At 54.1% G+C, this 20,885-nt stretch overlaps 2 protein-coding genes across 2 annotated transcripts in view; both read left to right on the top strand.

The window, feature by feature from the left end:
• Positions 1 to 1,253: 1,253 nt before the first annotated feature.
• Positions 1,254 to 8,136, top strand: LOC123349996. The gene is made up of 6 exons (XM_044988329.1): positions 1,254 to 3,705; positions 5,420 to 5,511; positions 5,802 to 5,918; positions 6,932 to 7,073; positions 7,509 to 7,612; positions 8,107 to 8,136. Exons 1-6 carry the CDS (start codon positions 1,515 to 1,517, stop codon positions 8,134 to 8,136), a joined length of 2,676 nt encoding a protein of 891 aa, XP_044844264.1. The 5' UTR covers positions 1,254 to 1,514.
• A 1,587-nt stretch (positions 8,137 to 9,723) lies between these two features.
• The window catches only part of LOC123349995 (platelet glycoprotein VI-like), a 31,427-nt gene continuing 20,265 nt past the window's right edge, over positions 9,724 to 20,885 (top strand). Inside the window, exons 1-3 of the mRNA XM_044988328.1 lie at positions 9,724 to 9,753; positions 10,202 to 10,265; positions 16,112 to 16,147. Coding sequence (XP_044844263.1) covers positions 9,724 to 9,753; positions 10,202 to 10,265; positions 16,112 to 16,147 — 130 coding nt within the window. The remainder of the gene's footprint in view (positions 9,754 to 10,201; positions 10,266 to 16,111; positions 16,148 to 20,885) is intronic.

Genomic DNA, 20,885 nt, shown 5'->3' with positions numbered 1-20,885 from the left:
TTTATGATGTTAAGAGATAAGTCAGATCTCTTGTTAAAGTGTAATTTGACTCCGACAGGTTCGGTAGTCACTAGTGTTAGTTCCCCGAACCCCTCCCTGGTTGTAATGGCAGAGTCGGTGTCCCCTTCGGCCCCTACACCCCCACCATATAAAGAACAGGTACTCTGTGCTCCGGGGATTTCCCCCTCAGTGGGACTTTATCCGTTGATTACTGAGACTGTGGTAGCCCGACATGGAGCGGAGGGGCGCCAGGCCACTACTATGCAGGTCTACACGCATGTGCCTTTTAATCCGGTGGACCTAGCAGCCTTTAAGGTACAGGCAGGGGAATTTTAAACGAACCCCAGCAAGTTTATTTCGGTTTTTGAGGGATGTTTTGCCAGTCACAAGCCTGATTGGGATGACTGTAATATCCTTATGAGGACCCTGTTGTCTGAAGTGGAGAGGAATCAGGTTATAGCCAAGGCAAGGGAGGAGGCACAGCAGAGAGGCATGATCGGGATCCGGTTAATGTCCCCATTCCTGCCGACATGGTCCCCACAGCAGATCCTAGGTGGAATCCTAATGATCCTAATGGTCAGACCCGCCTCACTGTGTACAAGGAGCTGCTTTTGCACGGACTCCGACGCTCAGCTGTTCGTCATAACAATTGGGCCAAGCCTTATGAGCTCATACAGGAGCCTAAGGAAAGTCCGGTCGCTTTTCTGCAGCGTATTCGGGATGCCATTCGGCAACACACTAATGCAGACCCTGATGCTGAGGCAACTGAGGCAATTATAAAAGGTATCTTTACCAGCCGTGCGGCCCCTGACATTAAAAGGAAATTGCAGAAAAAGGAGGATTTAATGGGAATGTCTATGGCTCAGATTTTGGAAACTGCAAATAGGGCTTACAGCCTTAGAGAGGGAGAGAAGGAAAAGAGGCAAGTGAAGATGATGGTTGCAGCAGTACAGGCTGGTGGCAGAAGAAAGTTTCAGGAAGGAGGTGGAAGGGGCCGGGGAATGAGAGGCCGTGGACGTGGGCGCCCTGGCCCACAGGAAAGGCGTTTGGGTCGCAATCAGTGTGCCATATGCCGAAAGGAGGGACATTGGAAAAATGAGTGCCCCGAGAGGGAAGATACCCCTATGATGGCAGCAGAGAATCAAGACTAGGGGTGTCAGGGGAGACGGACTATCCTGCCCCCGGAACCCCGAGTAAAAATGCGGGTGGGAAATTCAGAAATAGATTTTTTAATAGACTCTGGAGCAGCTCGAACCGCTGTAAATCAACCCCTTCAGCTGCCTGTGGCAGATTCCCTCACTGTGGTCGGTGCTACAGGGAGAGGAACCAAGTGTCCAGTGTATGCCCCAGCAGAATGTGCTTTGGGAGACAGAACTCTCTCCCACAAGCTGGTTTACCTCCCTGACTGTCCAACGCCTCTACTAGGACGGGATCTGCTTTGTCGCTTAGGTGCAACCCTGCATTTCACCCAAGATGAAATCACTCTCACCCTACCCCCAGAGAATGCCTGGATAATGACTCTTGCAGTTGAGCCCTCAGCCATGCAAGCCCCAGAGTGGAGCCAGTGGGAGGACCAGGTTTTTCCTCTAGTATGGGCATCGGGGGTCCCAGGAAAGGCAGCCCATCATACCCCCATTAAGGTTCAGCTCCTGCCAGGAAAAGGTCCAGTGCGGATCAAGCAGTACCCGATCAAAAGGGAAGCCAGAGAAGGGCTGCAGGAAACTATAGATCGGTTTTTGAAGTATGGGGTACTGCGAGAATGTCAGTCAGCCTGGAACACTCCCATCCTGCCTGTTCGAAAGCCCAATGGCACATATCGGTTGGTCCAGGACCTGAGGGCGGTTAATGAGCGGGTTAAGACTCTGCACCCCCTTGTTCCAAACCTGTATACACTTTTGGCATCTATAGGGGGGCAGTACACCCACTTCTCGGTCCTGGACTTAAAAGATGCTTTCTTCACAATTCCGGTTGATACTCAATCTCAGGAGATTTTCTCCTTTGAATGGGAGGATGAGAAAAGAGTTAAGAAACAGCTTTGCTGGACCGTGTTAGCTCAGGGATTTAAAAACTCCCCCACCCTTTTCAGCCAGGCTCTGGCTAGAGACTTGGAAGAATGGGATAATGCGGACAAAATCCTCCTCCTGCAGTATGTAGATGATTTATTAATTGCAGCTGTGGGTCTGACTCCTTGCCTTAAGGCTACTGTGAGCCTCTTGAATTTTGTTGGACTACGAGGATATCGGGTAGCTCGGAGCAAGGCTCAAATTGCCCTCTTAGAAGTACAGTACTTAGGGTTTCACATACGGCAGGGAGAGAGACAGCTTTCAAATGAAAGAAAGGAAGCAATCTGTCAAATCCCTGTCCCCAGCAATCGTAAACGGCTTAGGGCTTTTCTGGGCATGGCAGGCTTCTGCAGAATATGGATCCCAGAGTTCGGATTATGGGTTAAACCTTTGTATGAATGTGTTAAGGGAGCAGACCACGACCCCTTTCACTGGTCCTCAGAAGCTGACAAGGCATTTAAAGTGTTAAAGAGAAAACTAATGGAAGCTCCAGCCCTCGGTCTGCCTGACCTTTCTAAGCCGTTTCAACTGTATGTGCATGAAAGAAAAGGAGTAGCCCTGGGAGTACTTACTCAATTATTAGGAACTTGGAAACGTCCTGTGGCATATTTCTCTAAACAACTGGATCAAGTTGCCAAGGGGTGGCCAGCGTGCTTGCGAGCAGTCGCGGCAACTGCCCTGGTGCTTGGTGAAGCGGAGAAACTGACTTTGGGGGGAACTGTGCAGGTGTATACCCCTCATATGGTCCAAGCCCTGCTGGACACTAAGGGTGGTCTCTGGCTCACCCAGGCTCGGGTAGCTCGGTACCAGGCTAAACTCCTAGAAAATCCTGAGGTTTCCCTGCAAACCTGCCCCTCTCTTAACCCAGCCACTATGTTGCCAGAAACAGAGGAGCAGGAACATGACTGTTTAGAAATCATAGATGCCCAATACTCCAGCCGTGCAGACTTAAAAGATCAGCCACTCCCAAATGCAGAATATGAGTGGTACACTGATGGCAGCAGCTTTGTCACAGATGGACAAAGGAGGGCGGGTTATGCTGTTGTAACTCTCCACGAAACTGTGGAAGCAGAGGGTTTGCCTGTCGGAACGTCAGCCCAGTTGGCTGAATTGATAGCCTTAACCCGTGCACTCGAATTGTCAAAAGGAAAAAGAGTTAACATTTTTACTGATTCCAGATATGCCTTTGGAGTGCTGCATGCTCATGCTGGTTTATGGAAGGAAAGAGGAATGCTGAAAGCTGAGGGTTCTCCAGTTAAATATGGGACACAGATCCTCCGGCTTCTGGAAGCGGTACAGCTCCCCTTGGAGGTAGCAGTTGTACACTGCAAGGCTCATCAACGAGAGGATCAGAACGTAGCCAAGGGCAACGCTAGGGCCGACAGGGAAGCCAAGCGAGCTGCCACCCTGAAACCATTGGGAGCTGAGGAGGCCCATATGCATGCTCTCATCCCATCAGTGGGTGAGCTCCCAGCCCCTCAGTACTCTCGCGAAGAAAGGAACTTGGCTAATTCACTTGGGCTCCAGGAAAAGGAGGGATGGCTCCACTCCACAGAAGGGAAAATCCTCCTACCTAAAAGCCTAATACGGCCAGTACTACAGAAACTACATCAGACTACTCACGCTGGAAGGGAAGCTCTCACCCAGCTTATGAATAAGTATTTTCTAACCTCTGGACTTAGACCCCTGGCTTCCCAAGTACAGGCTGAGTGTTTAGTCTGTCAAAAGAATAACCCTCGGCTAGGAGTGTCAGTGCCGCCAGCCACTCTGGAACCTACCCCAGGACCAGGATTGGTGTGGCAGATAGATTTCACTGAATTCCCCCGGACCCAAGGGTTCAGATATCTCCTTGTCTTAGTGGATCGATTCAGCGGATGGCCTGAAGCCTTCCCATGCCGTAACAACACTGCCAGAACAGTGGCTCTCAAGTTTGTCAAGGAGATCATTCCTCGCTTCGGACTCCCCCAGTGGATGGAGTCTGATAATGGAACACACTTCACATCGCAAGTCATTCAGGGGATTTCAGATGTCTTACAGATCCCCTGGAAGCTCCACACTCCATGGAGACCACAGGCCAGTGGAGTAGTGGAACGCACTAATCAGACACTCAAGCGGCATCTCTCAAAGGTCTGCCAAGAGGCTTCTCTTCGGTGGCCTGATGCCTTACCCCTTGTTTTGCTCCGAGTTCGTGCTCTCCCAAAGGGCAGGTTAGGGCTTAGTCCCTTTGAGATTATGTTCGGGAGGGCATGGCCTATGAATGGTACACCGGTTCTGCTAGGGGAATGGGAGGTAGGCTGTGGTTTCTTATCTCAGTACATGTGCTCTCTGTCTGCTGTTCTTTGTTCTCTCCACAGGTATACCAAAGATTTGCAGCCTCTCCCGCTGGATGCCCCTGTCCACTCCCTGCAGCCCGGTGACTCCGTTCTCGTTCGTACCTGGAAGGACGAGCCTCTTCAAGAGAAGTGGAAGGGACCCCACACTGTCCTGCTGATCTCCCACACAGCAGCAAAGGTCGAGGGATACAAGAACTGGATCCACCACTCTCGTCTGAAAGCAGTGCCAGCTCCTGAATGGTGGACTGTCCAGCCCGCGGAGAAGACTGCTAGCGACGATCTGGGACTTAAGCTGTTATTCAGGCGACTGTAAGGCCTGCTGGGAATGCCCTGTGACCCCTTTGGACAGTTACAGCGCACTCCCTGTGAAAACTCTGAGCGTTGGCTGTGTTTATTTTCACAGGGCCAGTCTAACTTGTGGGCCTGGTTTCTTTTGTTTTTAATCTGTTTGTTATTGGTAGTTGTTATTTTGTGGGTATTTGGGGAATTGTAATTGTTAGTTTAGAGTTACTTACTCAGTATGGATTTAGGCCTAAGGTTTGCCACAGTGTTATTCTTTGCTATGGGAACACTCCTCTTGTTAACCCCCGTTTCTCCCCAGGTACATGCGGGATGGAGGGGAATCCCTAACAAATTAGAAGCAAATACGTACGAGGGCCTGAAGATTTGTTTTGCCCAAGAGTTTAATCTCTCTAACTGTTGGATATGCTCCCAAATCCTGCACCATGCAGCTGGGTTGCCCTGGAGGGCAGTTCCCCAAAATTGGTCAGATCTTTGTTGGGGATGGTTCAGTAGGGGAAGAAACATCTCGGGTACCCTCTTGTCACAAAATTGTACTATTGAATCACAGTATGCATTGAGGGATGACCCCTGGGAACCACAGGCCAACTCGACGCGTATTCCTACCCCTATTAGGCTGCGGTCAGTGGACCCTGGGTTGGTGTGTTATCGACAGTTCCAATCTGATAATCACACCTGGTCCGCTGGAAATAGCACCTGTCAGTATTATTTTTCCCTTGACAGGAATGATTCTCTCCCAGTCTATGTTAATGGCAAATCTAATTCTACCGCCCGAGTTGGAGCTCTTAGTGGTGCCCGAGCAGAACAATGGAGAAGTGGGAATAATGGGTTGGTAGGAAATGGCCACTCCTTTTACATTTGCGGTACCTCTGCCTATAAGTGGCTACCGCATCGGTGGTATGGAAGCTGTTATGTAGGATATCTTGCCCCTCCCCTTCGAGTGCTCCCTAAGCTGCCCCCTGGCCGTCCCAGGCAGCGCAGGTCCTTGTATGCCACCCCAGAGCCTATTAAGGAGGGAGACAGACTTGGTATGATCCTCCTCCCATCTTATGGGGTGGGACGGCTGTCTCAAATTTACCGTAAGCTCTCTATGTTTCTCACCAAGTTTGCCAATGAGACCCTGGCCATAGAGAAAAGCCTTAACTCAGAGCTTTATCAGCTCCGGTTGCTGGCCTTGCAGAACAGACAGGCCCTGGATTATGTTTTAGCTTCTCAGGGCGGGGTATGTGCCCTTATTGGGAACGAATGTTGTACTTATGTCCCAGAAAACTCACAGGACATTAATAAACACATCCTGTCAGCCGAACAGGCTTTCAAGCAGTGGAAGGCCCAGGAGGGGGAACCCACAATTTTTGATTCCCTTTGGAGTTGGTTGCCCAACCTAGGAGGATTGGGAAATGGCCTTGTGCGTCTCCTCCTCACAGGTGTTGTACTGTGCCTAGTCACTCTCCTCTTGATTGCTTGTTTTAAACTGCTTCTTCATAAACTTTGTGCCCCTCGTGCCCCGAAGGTCCCTATGTACCCTCTCATTGAGAGCCCCAGCTCCAGGGCACTCACTCACATCCTGTCCACAGTATATGAGAACACTCAGCCAAAGGTTTGTTGAGTATTCTCAAAGGAGGGAATTGTTGGTGGCATCAGGCATTTGTACTAGGCCTGAATGAGCCAAAGTTATTCTATGCTTGTCCAAAGTGCTTCCATATTAAACTTTAGTTGAACTCCTAGGTTAGAAGTGAGAATGGAATGTGTAAAAGCTTCTTATCAGTGCAACTGGCACCAGGAGATAGTAAAAAGAGCCCACTCGTCTCTGGTTTAAGGGGAGGGGGCGGGGGGGGGGGGGAGGCAAAGTAATAAATCTAGAAGTAAACCAACTTAACAGCCCTGAAAAGTTACTAAGAAAATGAATTGCTTGTTGTCAAGAATGATTTAACCTGTTTGATGTAATTGCCAGCTATACAATGTGCCTATTATATGGGAGGGGACTAGAGGGTAGAAGGGGGGAGTGGATAATGGGGGGGTAATAGGGATACCTAGCTGAACTTTTGTATAAGAAGAGACACACAGCTTATGTCTGGTGTGCTCGATTTGAGATGTGTGTGTGTCTCCGAGCATCCTGTTATTTGAGAACTCAAATAAACATTTAACTGCTTCTCCACCTTGGTGTGTCTATTGGAGTGAGATACACCGAGCAACGAACCACTGTTTGCTGCCTCAGGCCTTTTAGGTCGGCAACAGGACCCTTCCGGGAATGAGGCCGTTTTCCCCATCACCGGCGTGGGATTGCACGACAGAGGGATGTACACCTGCTGGTATCGCACCAAATCAGAACTAACTGAATGGTCAAAGCACAGCGACCCCGTGGAGCTGGTGGTAGCAGGTGAGGGGCCTGGCTCAGTGTCCTGCTCCCAGCCGGACACTCGGGGGGCTCGGACCTGATGGGACCTCAGCGCCAGGCTCTGCCATAAGCCCTGGGCCCAGCAGAGGGGACGCCCGGCCGGGGATGGGGTCACTGGGGGGTTCCCCAGCCAGGGTGAGCAGCAGCCACAGGAGATTTGGGGCCAAGGGAGGGGAGGATCCCTGCCCCCAGGGGGAGCTGCGGAGCAGGGGCCTTTCCCAGGGGGATGCTCCCCATCTTGGGGGATGCACAGAGGGCTCAGGGCCCAGAAGCTGCCCAGCTGTCCCCTCCCCACTCCCCTGGAAACCCAGCACGCAATGGGGAGCTCTGCTGGGGAGGGGCCAGTGGCTGGGTCGCTGTGTCGGCCCCTCCCTCCCTGGGGTCTGCGTTTCACGGCCTGTCTCCTTCTGCTCCCAGAGCCCTCTCTGCCCAAGCCCTCCACCTCCGTCCACCCCAGCCGGGGGGTCTCCGTGCGGGAGCCGGTCGCTGTGTCTCACCCCGGCGACCTCGCGCTGCTCGTGGTGAGAGGTGAGGGCCCCAGATCGGCATCTCCTAGTCCCCCTTGGCCAGTTAAACAGGCTCGTTCTGCCCAAGGAGCTGCCCCCAGGGGGAGCCACGAAGGGCTGGAGTTACTAGGGGTATGTGGGGCCCAGATGCCATGGGGAGGGGCTCCCTGCAGTGGGATGGATCGAGGGGTTTGCACGGGGACACAGACAGGATGGGGGGATGGGGAGAGGGAGCTGTCCTGGTTTCCTGTTCTGGGGGGCAGGAGGGGGAAGGCAGGGCCGCCCAGAGGATTCAGGGGGCCTGGGGTCTTTGGCGGCAGGGGCCCCCCGCTGCCGAATTGCCGCCGAAGACCCCGAGTGGAAGAAGCTCTCAGGGCCCGGGCCCCGCGAGAGTTTTCCGGGGCCCCCGGAGTGAGTGAAGGACCCCGCTCCAGGGGCCCTGAAAAACTCTCATGGGGGGCCCTGCGGGGCCCGGGGCAAATTGCCCCACTTGCCCCCCCTCTGGGCAGCCCTGGGAGAAGGAGCCACGGTGGGTCTGACTGCACCAATCCCCCTCTCCTTTTGTCACCCCCAGATTACACCCAGGGCAACATCGTCCGTTTGGCCCTGAGCGCCGGGGTCCTGCTGGCTCTGGCACTGATCCTGGCCGAGGCTGCCCACGGCTGGAGGAGGGGTGGATGCGGACTCTAGGTGAGCTCATCCCCCCCCACCCAAATGCCGTACTACAGCCTGGGTGCCCCAGCATGGGGGAGGGCAGAGGGGTCACCAGCACCCTGAGCAGCGTGGGGACGGAGCCGGCCGGCCTTGCTCTTGTTTAAAGCCTTTGTTTTCCCCTCTGCGAGCTGGAAGTCATCCCATTGCCGTGACCTGCAGCCAGGGGAGGCTCTAGCTTTTTTGCCACCCCAAGCACGAATTGCCGCTGAATCCGCGGGGCCGGCGAACCTCCCACAGGCAAGTCGCCGAAGGCTGCCTGACTGCTGCCCTCGCAGGGACCAGCAGGGCGCCCCCCGCGGCTCGCCACCCCAGGCACGTGCTTGGAGCGCTGGTGCCTGGAGCCGCCGTTGCATGCAGCCCCCAGCCTGCCCGCGGGGATAGCTGATTAGCAGTGCCGCAAAGGTCTGGAGATCCTGTTCCCTTCCCTGGTTGGGTTATTTTTCGCTCCACCGTGTCGTTCCTCCTCTCCTAGCTCACGCTCCTGGCTTTCCATTGGATGCTGCAGTCGGGTGTGTGGCGTGCACCTCACCTGCCTGGCCTAAGGAGAACGGACCCAACGTGGGGCCGGCCCTGCCCGGATTGTAACCACCCAGGGTCTGAGCAGCAGGAGTCGGGGTCGCCTTGCAGCCAATGCACCCGCTTGTCACTAACCTGAATCCAGCACCCGCCACCATCCCCAGAATCCGTATTTCTCCCCTGGTTCCATCCTGTCTCTCCTCCACCTCCCGTCTGTCCGTTTGCTAGCAGCGAGGTCAGCGGCCGCCCTGCCCGTCCGTCTGGAGAGTGAAGTGAACCGGTTCCTCCCTCCACAGCCCGGCTGGTCTGGACACAAGCGGCTCTGCTCCGGTGACTCCCGAAGGAGCGAGACTTGGAGCCGGGCTGACTCCGGCTGTTGGCCGTGGTCGCTCAGCCCCCGTTTCAATAGACAGGCCGGGTGTGATTCCTTGGCCGGGGGGTTAACCCGAAAGCTTTGCCTGTGAGCGGCTGCTGCTGGGGGTTTGCCCAGGAGCCGAGTAGAACCAGGGGCTCGGTTTGAAATGAGCCCCAGCCCCCGGCCTGTGTAATGCTGGCGAGGGAGAGAGTTTCCAACCCCCCTGAGCCCTCTGGGCCCGTGAGACCCTCTGCAAAGAGCAGCTGGGATAGGGGAATTTGGGGGGACAGGCTGAAGGTGGAGTGTGGGGGTGATGTGGTGTGATTAAAATATGACCATGTAGTACCACTGTTACTCAATTGCACCAAATCTTCTGCAAAGTATGTCATGGAAGGTGTCAATGGAAAAGTTCTGGTTTGCTGAATAAGATTATCCTATTTCTATGCATGTATCATTTTTGTATCTGCAGTTATGGCTATTGACTATGTGCCTGTCTTTCAAATGTGTTTGCTCCTGAGGGAACACCCACAGGACAGTTTACATGGCGTCTAGCCAGCACATCGTGAATAGAGTATTCGAGTGGTGGTCCATCAACAGACACAATGGGCCACGGAAGACGCTTATTCACACCTGGTGGACTTTCATGTGACTGTTCTAACTGGAATCTGGGTAATGGCCCCTGCTATGACTCATCCAAGCATTGGAGGGTATGCATGTGACTAGATCACGTGACACTAAACTCCATCTTGTGCCTGTATTTTTCCACAAACTGTGCTGAGGGCTTGTGAAACGACGACACTGTACATGACATAATTTGTAGAAGATTTGTTGCAATTGTATAACAGTGGTAGCAACAATGATCTACATGGTCATATTTTAATCATACAATGTCACAAGAAGGTATAAAAGGCCCTGGAAACATCATCTCCATTTTGCCTGTTTCCTGCTCTGATCTCTGGACTGTGGACTTATACGAATGGGAGCATTCTAACCAGTGGACCGAGGACGTTCCAGTTTAGATTTACAAGCCAGCAGATTATTCCATCGTTGCTTCAAGCCTGAGCGAAGAACTTTGCAATTGTTGTATGTATTTGATTCCTTTACCCAATTTTAACTCTCTCCTCTTTTTATAAATAAACCTTTAGATATTAGATACCCAATAATCACACTGTAGCCAATCCTTTAGTAAGATCTGAGTTACGTATTGATCTGGGTGTGTGGCTGGCCCCTAGGGATCAGAAGAACCCTTTGGTTGATGCAGTTGGTTTTAAATAACCACTTATTAGTAAGTCTAGTGTCTGGGTGTTGGAACAGGACTGGAATTCCTAAGGAGGCTGCGTTTCTGACTTCTTGTTAGCCAGTGTGGTGAGACAAATTTACTTTAGTTGCTGGTTTGGAATATCTTATGGCAGAATATCCATCAGTCTCGGGGTGTATCTGCCCTCCTTCTCAGCAGCTTGCCCTGAATTTGGCATTCACAGGTGTGACCCATTGAGGCACAGTGACACGTGGGCGTGAGGGGAGGCGGTCCAAAGTCGGGGCTGGGGGGACTTGGGCATGAGGCTAGATGGGCTGAAGTCATGGGGAGGGGGAAACGTGGGTGTGAGGGGAGACTGGCCGAGGTTGGGGCGGGGACGGGGGGGGATGTGGGTGTCATAAACAGATAGTTAAGGGTTAATGTCTCTTTTACCTGTAAAGGGTTAAGAAGCTCAGTAAACCTGGTTGACACCTGACCAATAAGGGGACAAGATACTTTCAAACCTTGGTGGAGGGAAGTCTTTTGTTTGTGCTCTTTGTTTTGTTGTTGTTCGCTCTTGGGACTAAGAGGGACCAGACGTACATCCAGGCTCTCCAAATCTTTCTGAATCAGTCTCTCATGTTTCAAACTTGTAAGTAACTAGCCAGGCAAGGCGTGTTAGTCTTATTTTTGTTTTCTCAACAATGTTTCTTTTTGCTGGAAGGATTTTTACCTCTGTTTGCTGTAACTTTGAACCTGAGGCTAGAGGGGGTTTCCTCTGGGCTATATGAATCTAAGTACCCTGTAAAGCATTTTCCACCCTAATTTTACAGAGAGAATTTTTACCTTTTCTTCCTTTAATTAAAAGCTTTATTTTTTAAGAACCTGATTGATTTTTCCTTGTTTTAAGATCCAAGGGGATTGGGTCTGAACTCACCAGGGATTGGTGAGGGGAGACAGAAAGTGTGCCAGACACTGATTTCTGGCTGGTGGCAGCGTTACCAGATCTAAGCTAGTAATTAAGCTTAGAAGTGTTCATGCAGGTCCCCACATTTGTACTCTAAAGTTCAAAGTGGGGGACGAAACCTTGACAGTGGGTGTGAGGGGAGATGGGCTGAGGTCGGAGGGGGTGATGTGGGTGTGACATGGACTCACAAATTGTGCCCACTCTTGGCCCCATGTGGTCCGTGGGGGGAACCCTCTTCGGTGTGAATGACAGCCCTTCTTGGGGGTCCACCCTCTCTCGGGGTTAGGCCCCTCCACCTCCTGGAGCCGCACCTCTCTTGAGCCTTAGCACGTCTGTCTCTCACCGAGAGGGAGTCCACTCGCTCTGGACCCCCGGGGCCTCCACTCCCAGAGAGACAAATGCCACCCTGATCTCTAGCCCGGAGCGACTCTCAGCCAGCATAAAACACGGGGCTGGCTCCAGGCACTAGCATTCCAAGCATGTGTTGGGGCCGCAATCTGCAAGGGGCGGCAGTCTGTGTGTTTTTGCCCCCAAGCAGCGTGCCAAATTGCCACCATGAACAGGGGGGGCAGTCCGTGCGCCGTTAGGGCGGCATGCGCGTTTCCACTGCAACGGCACTTCGGCGGCAGCTTCTATGTTCAGCTGTCTGCGGCGGCGCAGCTTCTGGCTGAAGACAGAAGCTGCCTCCGAATTGCTGCCGCCATGGAAACATGCATACCACCCTGATGGCACATGGACTGCCCGCGCCGTCCGCTGCGGCAAGTCGGCGCGCTGCTTGGGGCGGTGAAAACAGTAGAGCCAGACCTGGTAAAACAGGAGGGTTTATTGAGTGTTTGAACCCAGCACAGGAAACTATCAGGGCCTCAGGCCTGGCCTCCCTCAGCACAGCACATCCCAGTCCCCCTGCATCCAGGTGGGCTCTGCCTGCTCCCCCTCTCCAGCCCAGAGCCCCCCTGCTTCCCAGCTGGGCATCCTATATCACCTCCCTCAGCCCTGCCTCTGTCCATTGTCTTCTCTGCAGGTAAACAGGATGGCCTGGGTCTCCTCTCCACTCTTCTGTCCTCCGGCCCCTCTGGCTGGAACTGGCTGGTCAGGTCACCGGGGTCCTCTCCCTGCAGCCCATTGTCCCCCTGGCCAGAACCAGCTGTGACTCCTGAGCTGGGTCCCCTGGTCGTCAGGTCCCCAGTCGCTGGGGTCTCCATCCTCCCGGCCATTGAGTGGGGTCCCAAGTTTCCTCTCTGGTCCTCTGTAACCACAAACTCCCTCTCCCCTCCCCTCGTTAAACCAGTAACACCTGGGGACACTGAGTCCCGCCCCCTCTACATGCAAACCATTGGAAAACTAAGGAAAAAACAAGATCCCCTCTTTTGTTACACCAGCCACCCCCAGTTATGGCCTCCTCCTCGGAGACCCACTGTCATCCCCTGTCCATCCAGGGCCGCACTGGGAGGGGGCGTTTGGCCCTAGCGCTTTGACCCGCTTTCCCAACCGGCGGCTGGAACAAACCCCTTGTTTCACACGGCTCCTGCAACGGCTCCCCCGGTTCCTGCTCTGCTGGGTCTGTAACAGCCGGTCCCAGGGGTCAAGGGGGGGTTTGCCGTGGGGCTGAGCAGGCTGCAGGCTCTGGACCCCGCCCTGTGTTTAACCCTGTTCAGTGTGGGGCAGGGGCTGGGGCGTGTTTGCACCTTGGGCCCTTTACTGCGTCTCCATGAACACAACAGGGTGCAGAGCAATTTAACCACTGGCTCTTCTGGGCCCCACCCCACGGTGGGTGTTTGTGGGGAGCCAGATGGGGGGTGCCAGGAGTTTGAGGGAAGTAGGTTGAGGGTGTCAGGAGGGGGGCGGGTTGAGGGGGCCGAGATGTGGGACAGGAGTTTGAGGGCAGACAGGCTCCCCCCAGAAGGTCAGAGCTGGGGGGGGGGTAGGATTGTTGGGGTGTCTGAGGGAGGAGGGGCAGATGGTGCCCCCCAGGAGGGAGCTGCCACTGCTACCCCTCGGCAGCTTCCCCTCTCACTGCCCCCTCCTGCTCCTGCCCCCTTAGTCCTGGGTCCCCCACTTTCTTTCCCCTCAGTCTCCTGCCCCCACACCCCCCTCTGGCCCATATTCCCTGTCCCCAAATGGCCCCCCCATGCCTCACCTTCCCCTCCCCTCTTCCTCCTCTCTGCCTCCTGCCCTCCCACATTCCCAGCCCCCCAGTGCCCTTTTCTCCCTCAATTTCTCTGCTCCCCACACTTTGCCATGTAGCCCCCCCTACACTCAGTGGGGTCTGAGCTGGGTAGGGGGCAGGATTGCTTCCCGCCAAAACCCCTGCTGAGCTAGGTCAGGGGAAGGGAGAGGGGACGGGGGTACCCCCGTGGCCATGGGGTGGGTTCAGCCTGAAACACACATGGGGGACCCCGCTCACCTGAACCCCGCCTCACTGTCCTGCCCCAGCCTCCCCTCAGCTCCTGCCCCCTCAGTCTCAGCCCCCTGCCCCCCACATTCTTCTTCCCTCCCTCCCCCTGCCCCACACACTGCCTGTCCTATAATGGTCCCCACATCCCCACGTCCCCTCAGCCTCCCTCCCTGATGGGGACAGGCCGGGCGGGAGATGGGGGCTTTGGAGGAGATGGGCTGATGGGGGGTGAGTGTGGGGGGGAGAGGCCGGGAGGCTCTTTCACATGTAGCTCCCCCCACACAGCAAAGCTGGGGGCAGGATTGTTTTCACACTAACGCCTGGTTGAGATGGGTCAGCTCCAGCTAGGGGAAACGGTACGGGGTGGAGGCAACAGGGGGTGGGATCAAGAGATGAGAGTTGGGGGGGGGCACAGGCTGGGGGTCAGGTTAGGGTCAGAGATGCTAGGGGGCTCGTTCCCATGCAGCCATCGATCCACCCTGACATTCTGGGGCAGTGGGGGGATGACAAGATAGTTCCCACTCCCAGACGAGGCATCGACCATCTTAGCCAGGGGTCAGCGAGGGCTGCAGGGGGTGACGGGACGGCCATGTTCACCGAGGGCAGCCAAGGGTCCCTTCCCTACAACGGGGAGGTCGGGGGCTGTGAGGGGACAGGGGGGCAGAACAGGGAACGGGACGTGGGTCATGAGGGGCACAACGGAGGGTGAAGGGGGATGGGGCAGCACTAGGAGAGTGGGGAGCTGGTGGGGGGACAGCCAGGGACATGAGGGGACATGGGACGGGGGTGGGGGGACATGAATGGGGGAGGGGACGCAGGCCAAGGGGAAGATCGGGGGGCTGAGGGGCCCAGTGGGTGAACTTTGGGGGTGGGGGGTGAACGGCAAATGAGCTGGGGAGCCAGAGCTGGGGCATGTGCTGGGGGCGTGTGTTTCTCTTGAGCTCTGTCCCCATGATCTTGTCCCCTCCCCTTTCTGGGGGGCTGGTCGGCTCCACCCCCCCACCCCCCATGTCCCTTTCGCAGCACCCTGAGGTTGGAGAGGGAAACTCAGCTCAGCCGTTGGCCCCTGTGAGCTCTGCCCTGGGCCCTGAGCTGCCCAGACCCACGGCCCTGGGGATGGGCTGGGGAAGGGACACGGGGCCTTTCACCTCTAGGGGGCTGGTGCTAATCTGTGTCCTTTTCTCTAAGCACTGGACCCCACCCCCCAACCAGAGGCAGGGAGAGAACCCAGGAGTCCTGGCCCCCAGCCCCTCCCTGCACCAATCACTAGACCCCACTCCCCTCCCAGAGCTGGGGTATATAACAGGGAAGGTGCCGGGCATCAGGTTCACGCAGAGTTTCACTGGCCGTAGCAGAAACAGGAAGCGAGCGCAGTTCCTGGACAAACTTCCCCTTTCGCGGATTTATTGCTGCTCCTTTAACAACTCAGGATCTATATTTATCCCTCCCTCCCCACATCATGCGGACCAGAAACCACAACCCCTCCCAGCCCCCCATTTCTGCAGCGACACTATCTGAGAAGGAGGTTGGCCAGGCCCCCTCCACCCTCATGCTCCAGGGTGAGCGCTGGGCCCAGCCGGGTCAGGAAGGAACCTCTGTCCCACTCCATTGGAGAGGGTTGCTCTGTGGGGGGCACTGTGTGTGTGTGTGTGTGTATCCCTCCTCTACTCTGAGCTGCTGCTCCAGGGAGGCTAGACAGGCCTGTTGGAAAAGGTCAGGACAGCCTGAGCCTGGCCACCTCTGGATGCCTCCTGAGATTGTCCCATTCCCAGCTGGTCCCTGGACTGGGCAGCTCCCATGTGGGGCTGGAAGATGATGGGGGTGGGAGGGTGGGGAGCTGCGCAGCTGCAGAAGGGGAAGTGGTTTGCTGGGCGTGGCAGGGATCTGGCTTTGCTCTGACCGTGGTAGATTAGGGCTGGAGATTGCAGAATAACCATCTGATGGGGAAGAAAGGGGCCAAGTGCGTCACGGGCTTCCTGGGGCTGCAGCCCCCTGCGCAGTTCCTCATTCCCCTCGCACTCGGGCCTCAGACTCGGTGGAGCTCAGCACTGGGGTGCTGGTGGCAGCACTGAGGGGCCCCCCACTGCCCCATCATGGCATCCGCTCTGACCATCCTCCTCGGTGAGTATCAGAGAGAGCCAAGGGAGAGTGCCGATGGGTGGCATCTGAGACCAGGGTGTGTGCCAATGGGAGGGAGGGGATCTGAGACCAGGGCATGTCCCAATGGGGGTGGCGGTGAGGCCAGGGTGTGTGCCCATGGTGCGGGGGGATCTGAGACCAGGGTCTAATCACTCTGGGATCTGGTCTCTAACAAGTTGTCTCCTTTCCAGGCTGCTGGCTGGCCGGGTGGAGCCGGGTGTCAGGACGTGAGTATCTGTGGGGAATGGGGCAGCTGGGGGAATTTCTGCATTAAGGATGAGGGATGTGGGTGGGAGTGTGGGTCGCCAATCCCCCAGAGGGATGAAACTGTCAGACATGTTCTCCCCAGAGGTGGGGCCTGAGACCTCACCCTAATCATTACTGGGATGGGAACCTGTTGGAACTTGGGGATTTTGTAAACATGTGTTTTTGGGGGGCCCTGTCCCAGGAGCTGCTTGCTCAAATGACCCAAATTTAGACTAGGAACCTCATGTCATGGAGTGTGGGGGAGTCAGGGCCCTGCACCCCCCACTTCCTGCGATTCACGGTGACTCTCAGCCAGTCAGTAAAACAGAAGGTTTATTAGACGACAGGAACACAGTCCCAAGCAGGGCTTGTAGGTACAGAAAACAAGAGCCCCCGGTCGGGTCCATCTTGGTGGGTGGGGAGCCCAGACCCAGGTTCTTGGCCTCCTCCTGTCTCCCTAGTCAGCTCCAAACTGAAACTCCCTCCAGCCGTCTCACCCTGCCACATCCCTGGCGCCTCCTCCAGCCTTTGTCCAGTTTCCAGGGCAGAAGGTGTCACCTGGACCCAACCCCCTCCTGGGCTCAGGTTACCGCTGGCCCTGACGTATCATCCCTCAGTGAAGTCACACCCTATTTCCCATCACCATCTGGTATTGGTGCAGTACCCCAGGGAAACAGTGGCACGCCCCGTGTTAGCAGAAGGCAGTAAACTAGTAAAATTCCCATGCAACATTCCCAGGTTAATACTTCCCACTCCCTGCTCCGTCACATCTCTCCCCCCTTCGAGACTGAACTGAGCGGGGTCACTCTGCCCAGTGACCCGGGGAAGTTCAGGGCCCCCTCTCTGGGACAACACATCACTTATCGCGTTGGCACTTCCCTTCACATGGACCACGTCCATGTCACAATCCTGCAGGAGCAGGCTCCACCTCAGGAGCTTGGCGTTGGCTCCTTTCATCTAGTGCAGCCATGTTGCATCGCACTCGAGCAGGAACAGAGCCCAAGCAGAGAGAGAGAAAGAGAGAGCGTGTGTGTGTATGCATATGCTTCTTTATTCATTTCCCAGCATGCTCTTATATACAAGATGGTGGCTAATTGATTAATCAAATCAACACAGCTGCAGCTGTAACCCATAGGGTAATTATCCTCCACACCTGTATCCTATTTACAATTAGCTGGCCAATGAGAACAAGCCCAAGGCCAGTCCTTCACACACAACTCCCGGCATAATCAGCTCAGTATCTCACATTCTAATCCCACATCTCCCCCCTCTATTCAAAATAAAGAAGAGGGAAAGGAAAAGAGGATAAAAAACATTCACAAAACATTTCCAACTTATAACAACATAACACCACAATCTATCTTAGTCTTGTCCAAAAAGTTTAAATTATCATAATAAATATTATGGTGAAAAACTAAAGAACAATAATGTTTAAAACAGATAGGTGCAGGTCCTCAGCTGGTGTAAAATAACACCAGCTGAGGATCTGCCTCAGAGCCTTCAAATAAAATCACAATACACGACCACTAAATAATCTGTTCACAAGCCAAAAATTAAAACCTATATAACCATGCAATCATTAACATATAACCGCAAAAACACCAAACAAACAAAGACAAAATACAACAAACAAGTGATGTGAATTTTACAGGATTCCCCCTCTCTGTTTTACCAAAGCATTCCTCAGATGTCAGGCGATCAAACTGACACTGAGGATGGGGGGGTATTCCCCCTTCTCTGTTAAAAACACATCACTTAACAACAACAACAATTCTGGCCAGAAGACATCACAAGACAAAACAAAAAACACAAAACATAACTCTTAATAATAATAATTGCATGGTACACTAAACACAAAATTTCTTGAGCAAGTGATAGAATTGTAAAAACTAAAAAGCAGTTATTGCTTTAACTCTCCAATATAGCTTCTCTAACACAATTTTCAAAACAACATCTTGAGAAGCACAAATAAAAACAGTAAACAAGTTGGACATTCTGTAGTGAATGTGTCATAAGAATAAAATCTGTGAGGCAATTTCTATAAAAAACATCACATACTGATTTAAAGGCAGCTGCAAAGCAGTCTGAGTTAACTCCCAAGTCTTAAAAATTTAAAAACAAAACAAAAAACCTTTCCATTTAGCAACACTGTTCTCTTATTAAAACTGAGTTCTTATATATTTTAACATGCACTCAATGGCACAGAGATAGTGTTTTCTTTAGAAGGAAAGGCAGCTGTTCATGCTTGAAGAGAACTCCTACTAAAGTTCTGCAGCTGCCTGAGAGACCTTGATCTTCTCCACCCCCGCCTCCAGCTTGATTTCAAAGTTCCAAGCTCCTCCTTGTTTCACAGCATGGAGTCTAGAGGACTCTGGTAATTGTAGGGGAAGTAACAATCCCACATGATGATCTCCCGGGCAGTCTTAAGGATCTCAACACTTGCTGTACTCAATGTCCTGGAAATCAACATCATTAACTGGTAAGACCTGGTCTCCCTCCTGCAGCCTGCCCCGCTCCGCGATGCATATCTTCCGCTTCCACAGCGGTTTCCATGGCAACTGCTCTGCCCTTTCTGCGACTTATAGCCGCTCTTCCCTGGGCTCAGCCTCCCTTTTAACTGCTCTGCCCTTCTTTCGCGACTTATAGCCGCCCTTCTTCTCCGCGACTTATAGCCGCCGCTTATCTCTGCGACTTATAGCCGCCCTTCTTCTCTGCGACTTATAGCCGCTCTTCCCTGGGCTCCCTTTTCAGACGCCCTGCAGCTTGCCGCTCACCACTGAGTTCAGGTGCGCCTCCTTTCTTTTTGGGACTTCCTGCGGCTCCTAGCCACGCAACACTGAACTCAGGTGCGCCTCTTTTCGGACGCCCTGCGGCCGCTGCTTCGACTCTGAGCTCAGGTGCGCCTCCTTTCTTATTGGGCTTTCTTGCGGCTCCTAGCCACGCAACACTGAGCTCAGGCACGTCTCCTTTTTCTCAGGCCATCGGCATCAATGCCGGCATTCTCCACCATTTGTTGCATCGCACTCGAGCAGGAACAGAGCCCAAGCAGAGAGAGAGAAAGAGAGAGCGTGTGTGTGTATGCATATGCTTCTTTATTCATTTCCCAGCATGCTCTTATATACAAGATGGTGGCTAATTGATTAATCAAATCAACACAGCTGCAGCTGTAACCCATAGGGTAATTATCCTCCACACCTGTATCCTATTTACAATTAGCTGGCCAATGAGAACAAGCCCAAGGCCAGTCCTTCACACACAACTCCCGGCATAATCAGCTCAGTATCTCACATTCTAATCCCACACAGCCAGGTCAGGGGAGAGTGGTCGGTGTACACAGTGAAGTGTCGCCCAAAGAGATATGGCTCCAGTTTCTTAAGGGCCCACACCATGGCCAGGCATTCCTTCTCGATGGCCGCGTAGTTCTGCTCCCGGGGTAGCAACTCCTTGCTCAGGTACACGATGGGGTGTCTCTCCCCCTTTTCATCCTCCTGCATTAACACCGCCCCCAGCCCGGTGTCTGAGGCGTCAGTGAACACCATGAAGTCTGGGTTTACCAGAACTGGGCCACTGTCCAGAGCTTCCTTCAGCGCACAGAGAGCCTCCTGGCACTGCTCGGGCCAGACCACCTTGTCTGGCTTCCCCTTCTTGCACAGCTCAGTGATGGGGGCAGCTATGGCGCTAAAGTGGGGCATGAACCTTCGATAGTACCCCGCCATCTCAATAAAGGCCTGGATCTGCTTTTTGGTTTGGGGAGCGGGCCACTCTCTGAGCACCTCCACCTTGGCTGGTTCCGGCTTTAGGCAGCCGCTCCCCACCCAGTGGCCCAGGTAAAATACTTCTGCCATCCCCACCTTGCACTTCTCAGCTTTTACAGTCAGCCCAGCTTCCTGGAGTCAGTCCAGCACTTGTCTAACCTGGGACACGTGGTCCTCCCAGGTTTGGCGAAAGACACAGATGTCATCAATATACGCCACAGCAAAACTCTCCATCCACCTCAGTAGCTGATCCACCAGGTGCTGGAAGGTGGCCGGCGCTCCCTTAAGGCAGAAAGGTAGGGTCAGAAACTCATAGAGCCCCAGAGGGGTGATGAAGGCCGATTTCAGCCTGGCATCTGCATCCAGCGGCACTTGCCAGTAGCCCTTTGTAAGATCCATGGTGGTGAGGTACCAAGCTCTTCCCAGCTTGTCTAGGAGCTTGTAAGGCCTGGGCATGGGGTAGGCATCAGATACGGTGATGGCATTAAACTTCCGATGGTCCACACAGAACCAGATCGACCCATCCTTTTTGGGGACTAGCACCACCAGCGAGGCCCCAGGGCTGGAAGATGGCTGGATCACCCCCAAAGCCAGCACGTCACTGACCTCTCTTTCCAGGTCCTAAGTAGTTTTCCCGGTGACCCGAAAAGGGGAGCATCGTATAGGGGGATGTGACCCGGTCTCCACCCGGTGGACAGTCAAATTAGTGCGCCCAGGCTGGTTGGAAAACAGCTGTCAGTACAGATGCAGCACCCCTCTGATCTCAGCGTGCTGGGAGGGGTCAGCAGACCAGAGAGGAGAATTGTTTCCAGGGAGGAGTCAGCTCCTGTCTCAGGGAATAGATCTACTAAACGGTCATCTCCCTGCCCCTCCCAATGTCCACACACAGCTAACACCACATTCTCCCTGTCATAATATGGCTTCATCATATTGATATGGTACACCTGGCAGTGGTGTGCCCAGT

This window comes from Mauremys mutica, chromosome 15, assembly GCF_020497125.1.
Source record: "Mauremys mutica isolate MM-2020 ecotype Southern chromosome 15, ASM2049712v1, whole genome shotgun sequence".
NCBI lineage: Eukaryota > Metazoa > Chordata > Testudines > Geoemydidae > Mauremys > Mauremys mutica.
The sequence above is the reverse complement of the archived record's forward strand: the minus strand, read 5'-3'. Positions and strand labels throughout refer to the sequence as shown.

Coding starts and splice junctions, on each gene's coding strand:
- LOC123349996 (XM_044988329.1), top strand. CDS start 1,515: ATGACTCTTGCAGTTGAGCCCTCAGCCATGCAAGCCCCAGAGTGGAGC. Junction 3,706..5,419: donor CGCTGGAAGGGAAGCTCTCA/CCCAGCTTATGA, acceptor TTCCCTTGACAG/GAATGATTCTCTCCCAGTCT. Junction 5,512..5,801: donor CCGAGCAGAACAATGGAGAA/GTGGGAATAATG, acceptor TTTCTCACCAAG/TTTGCCAATGAGACCCTGGC.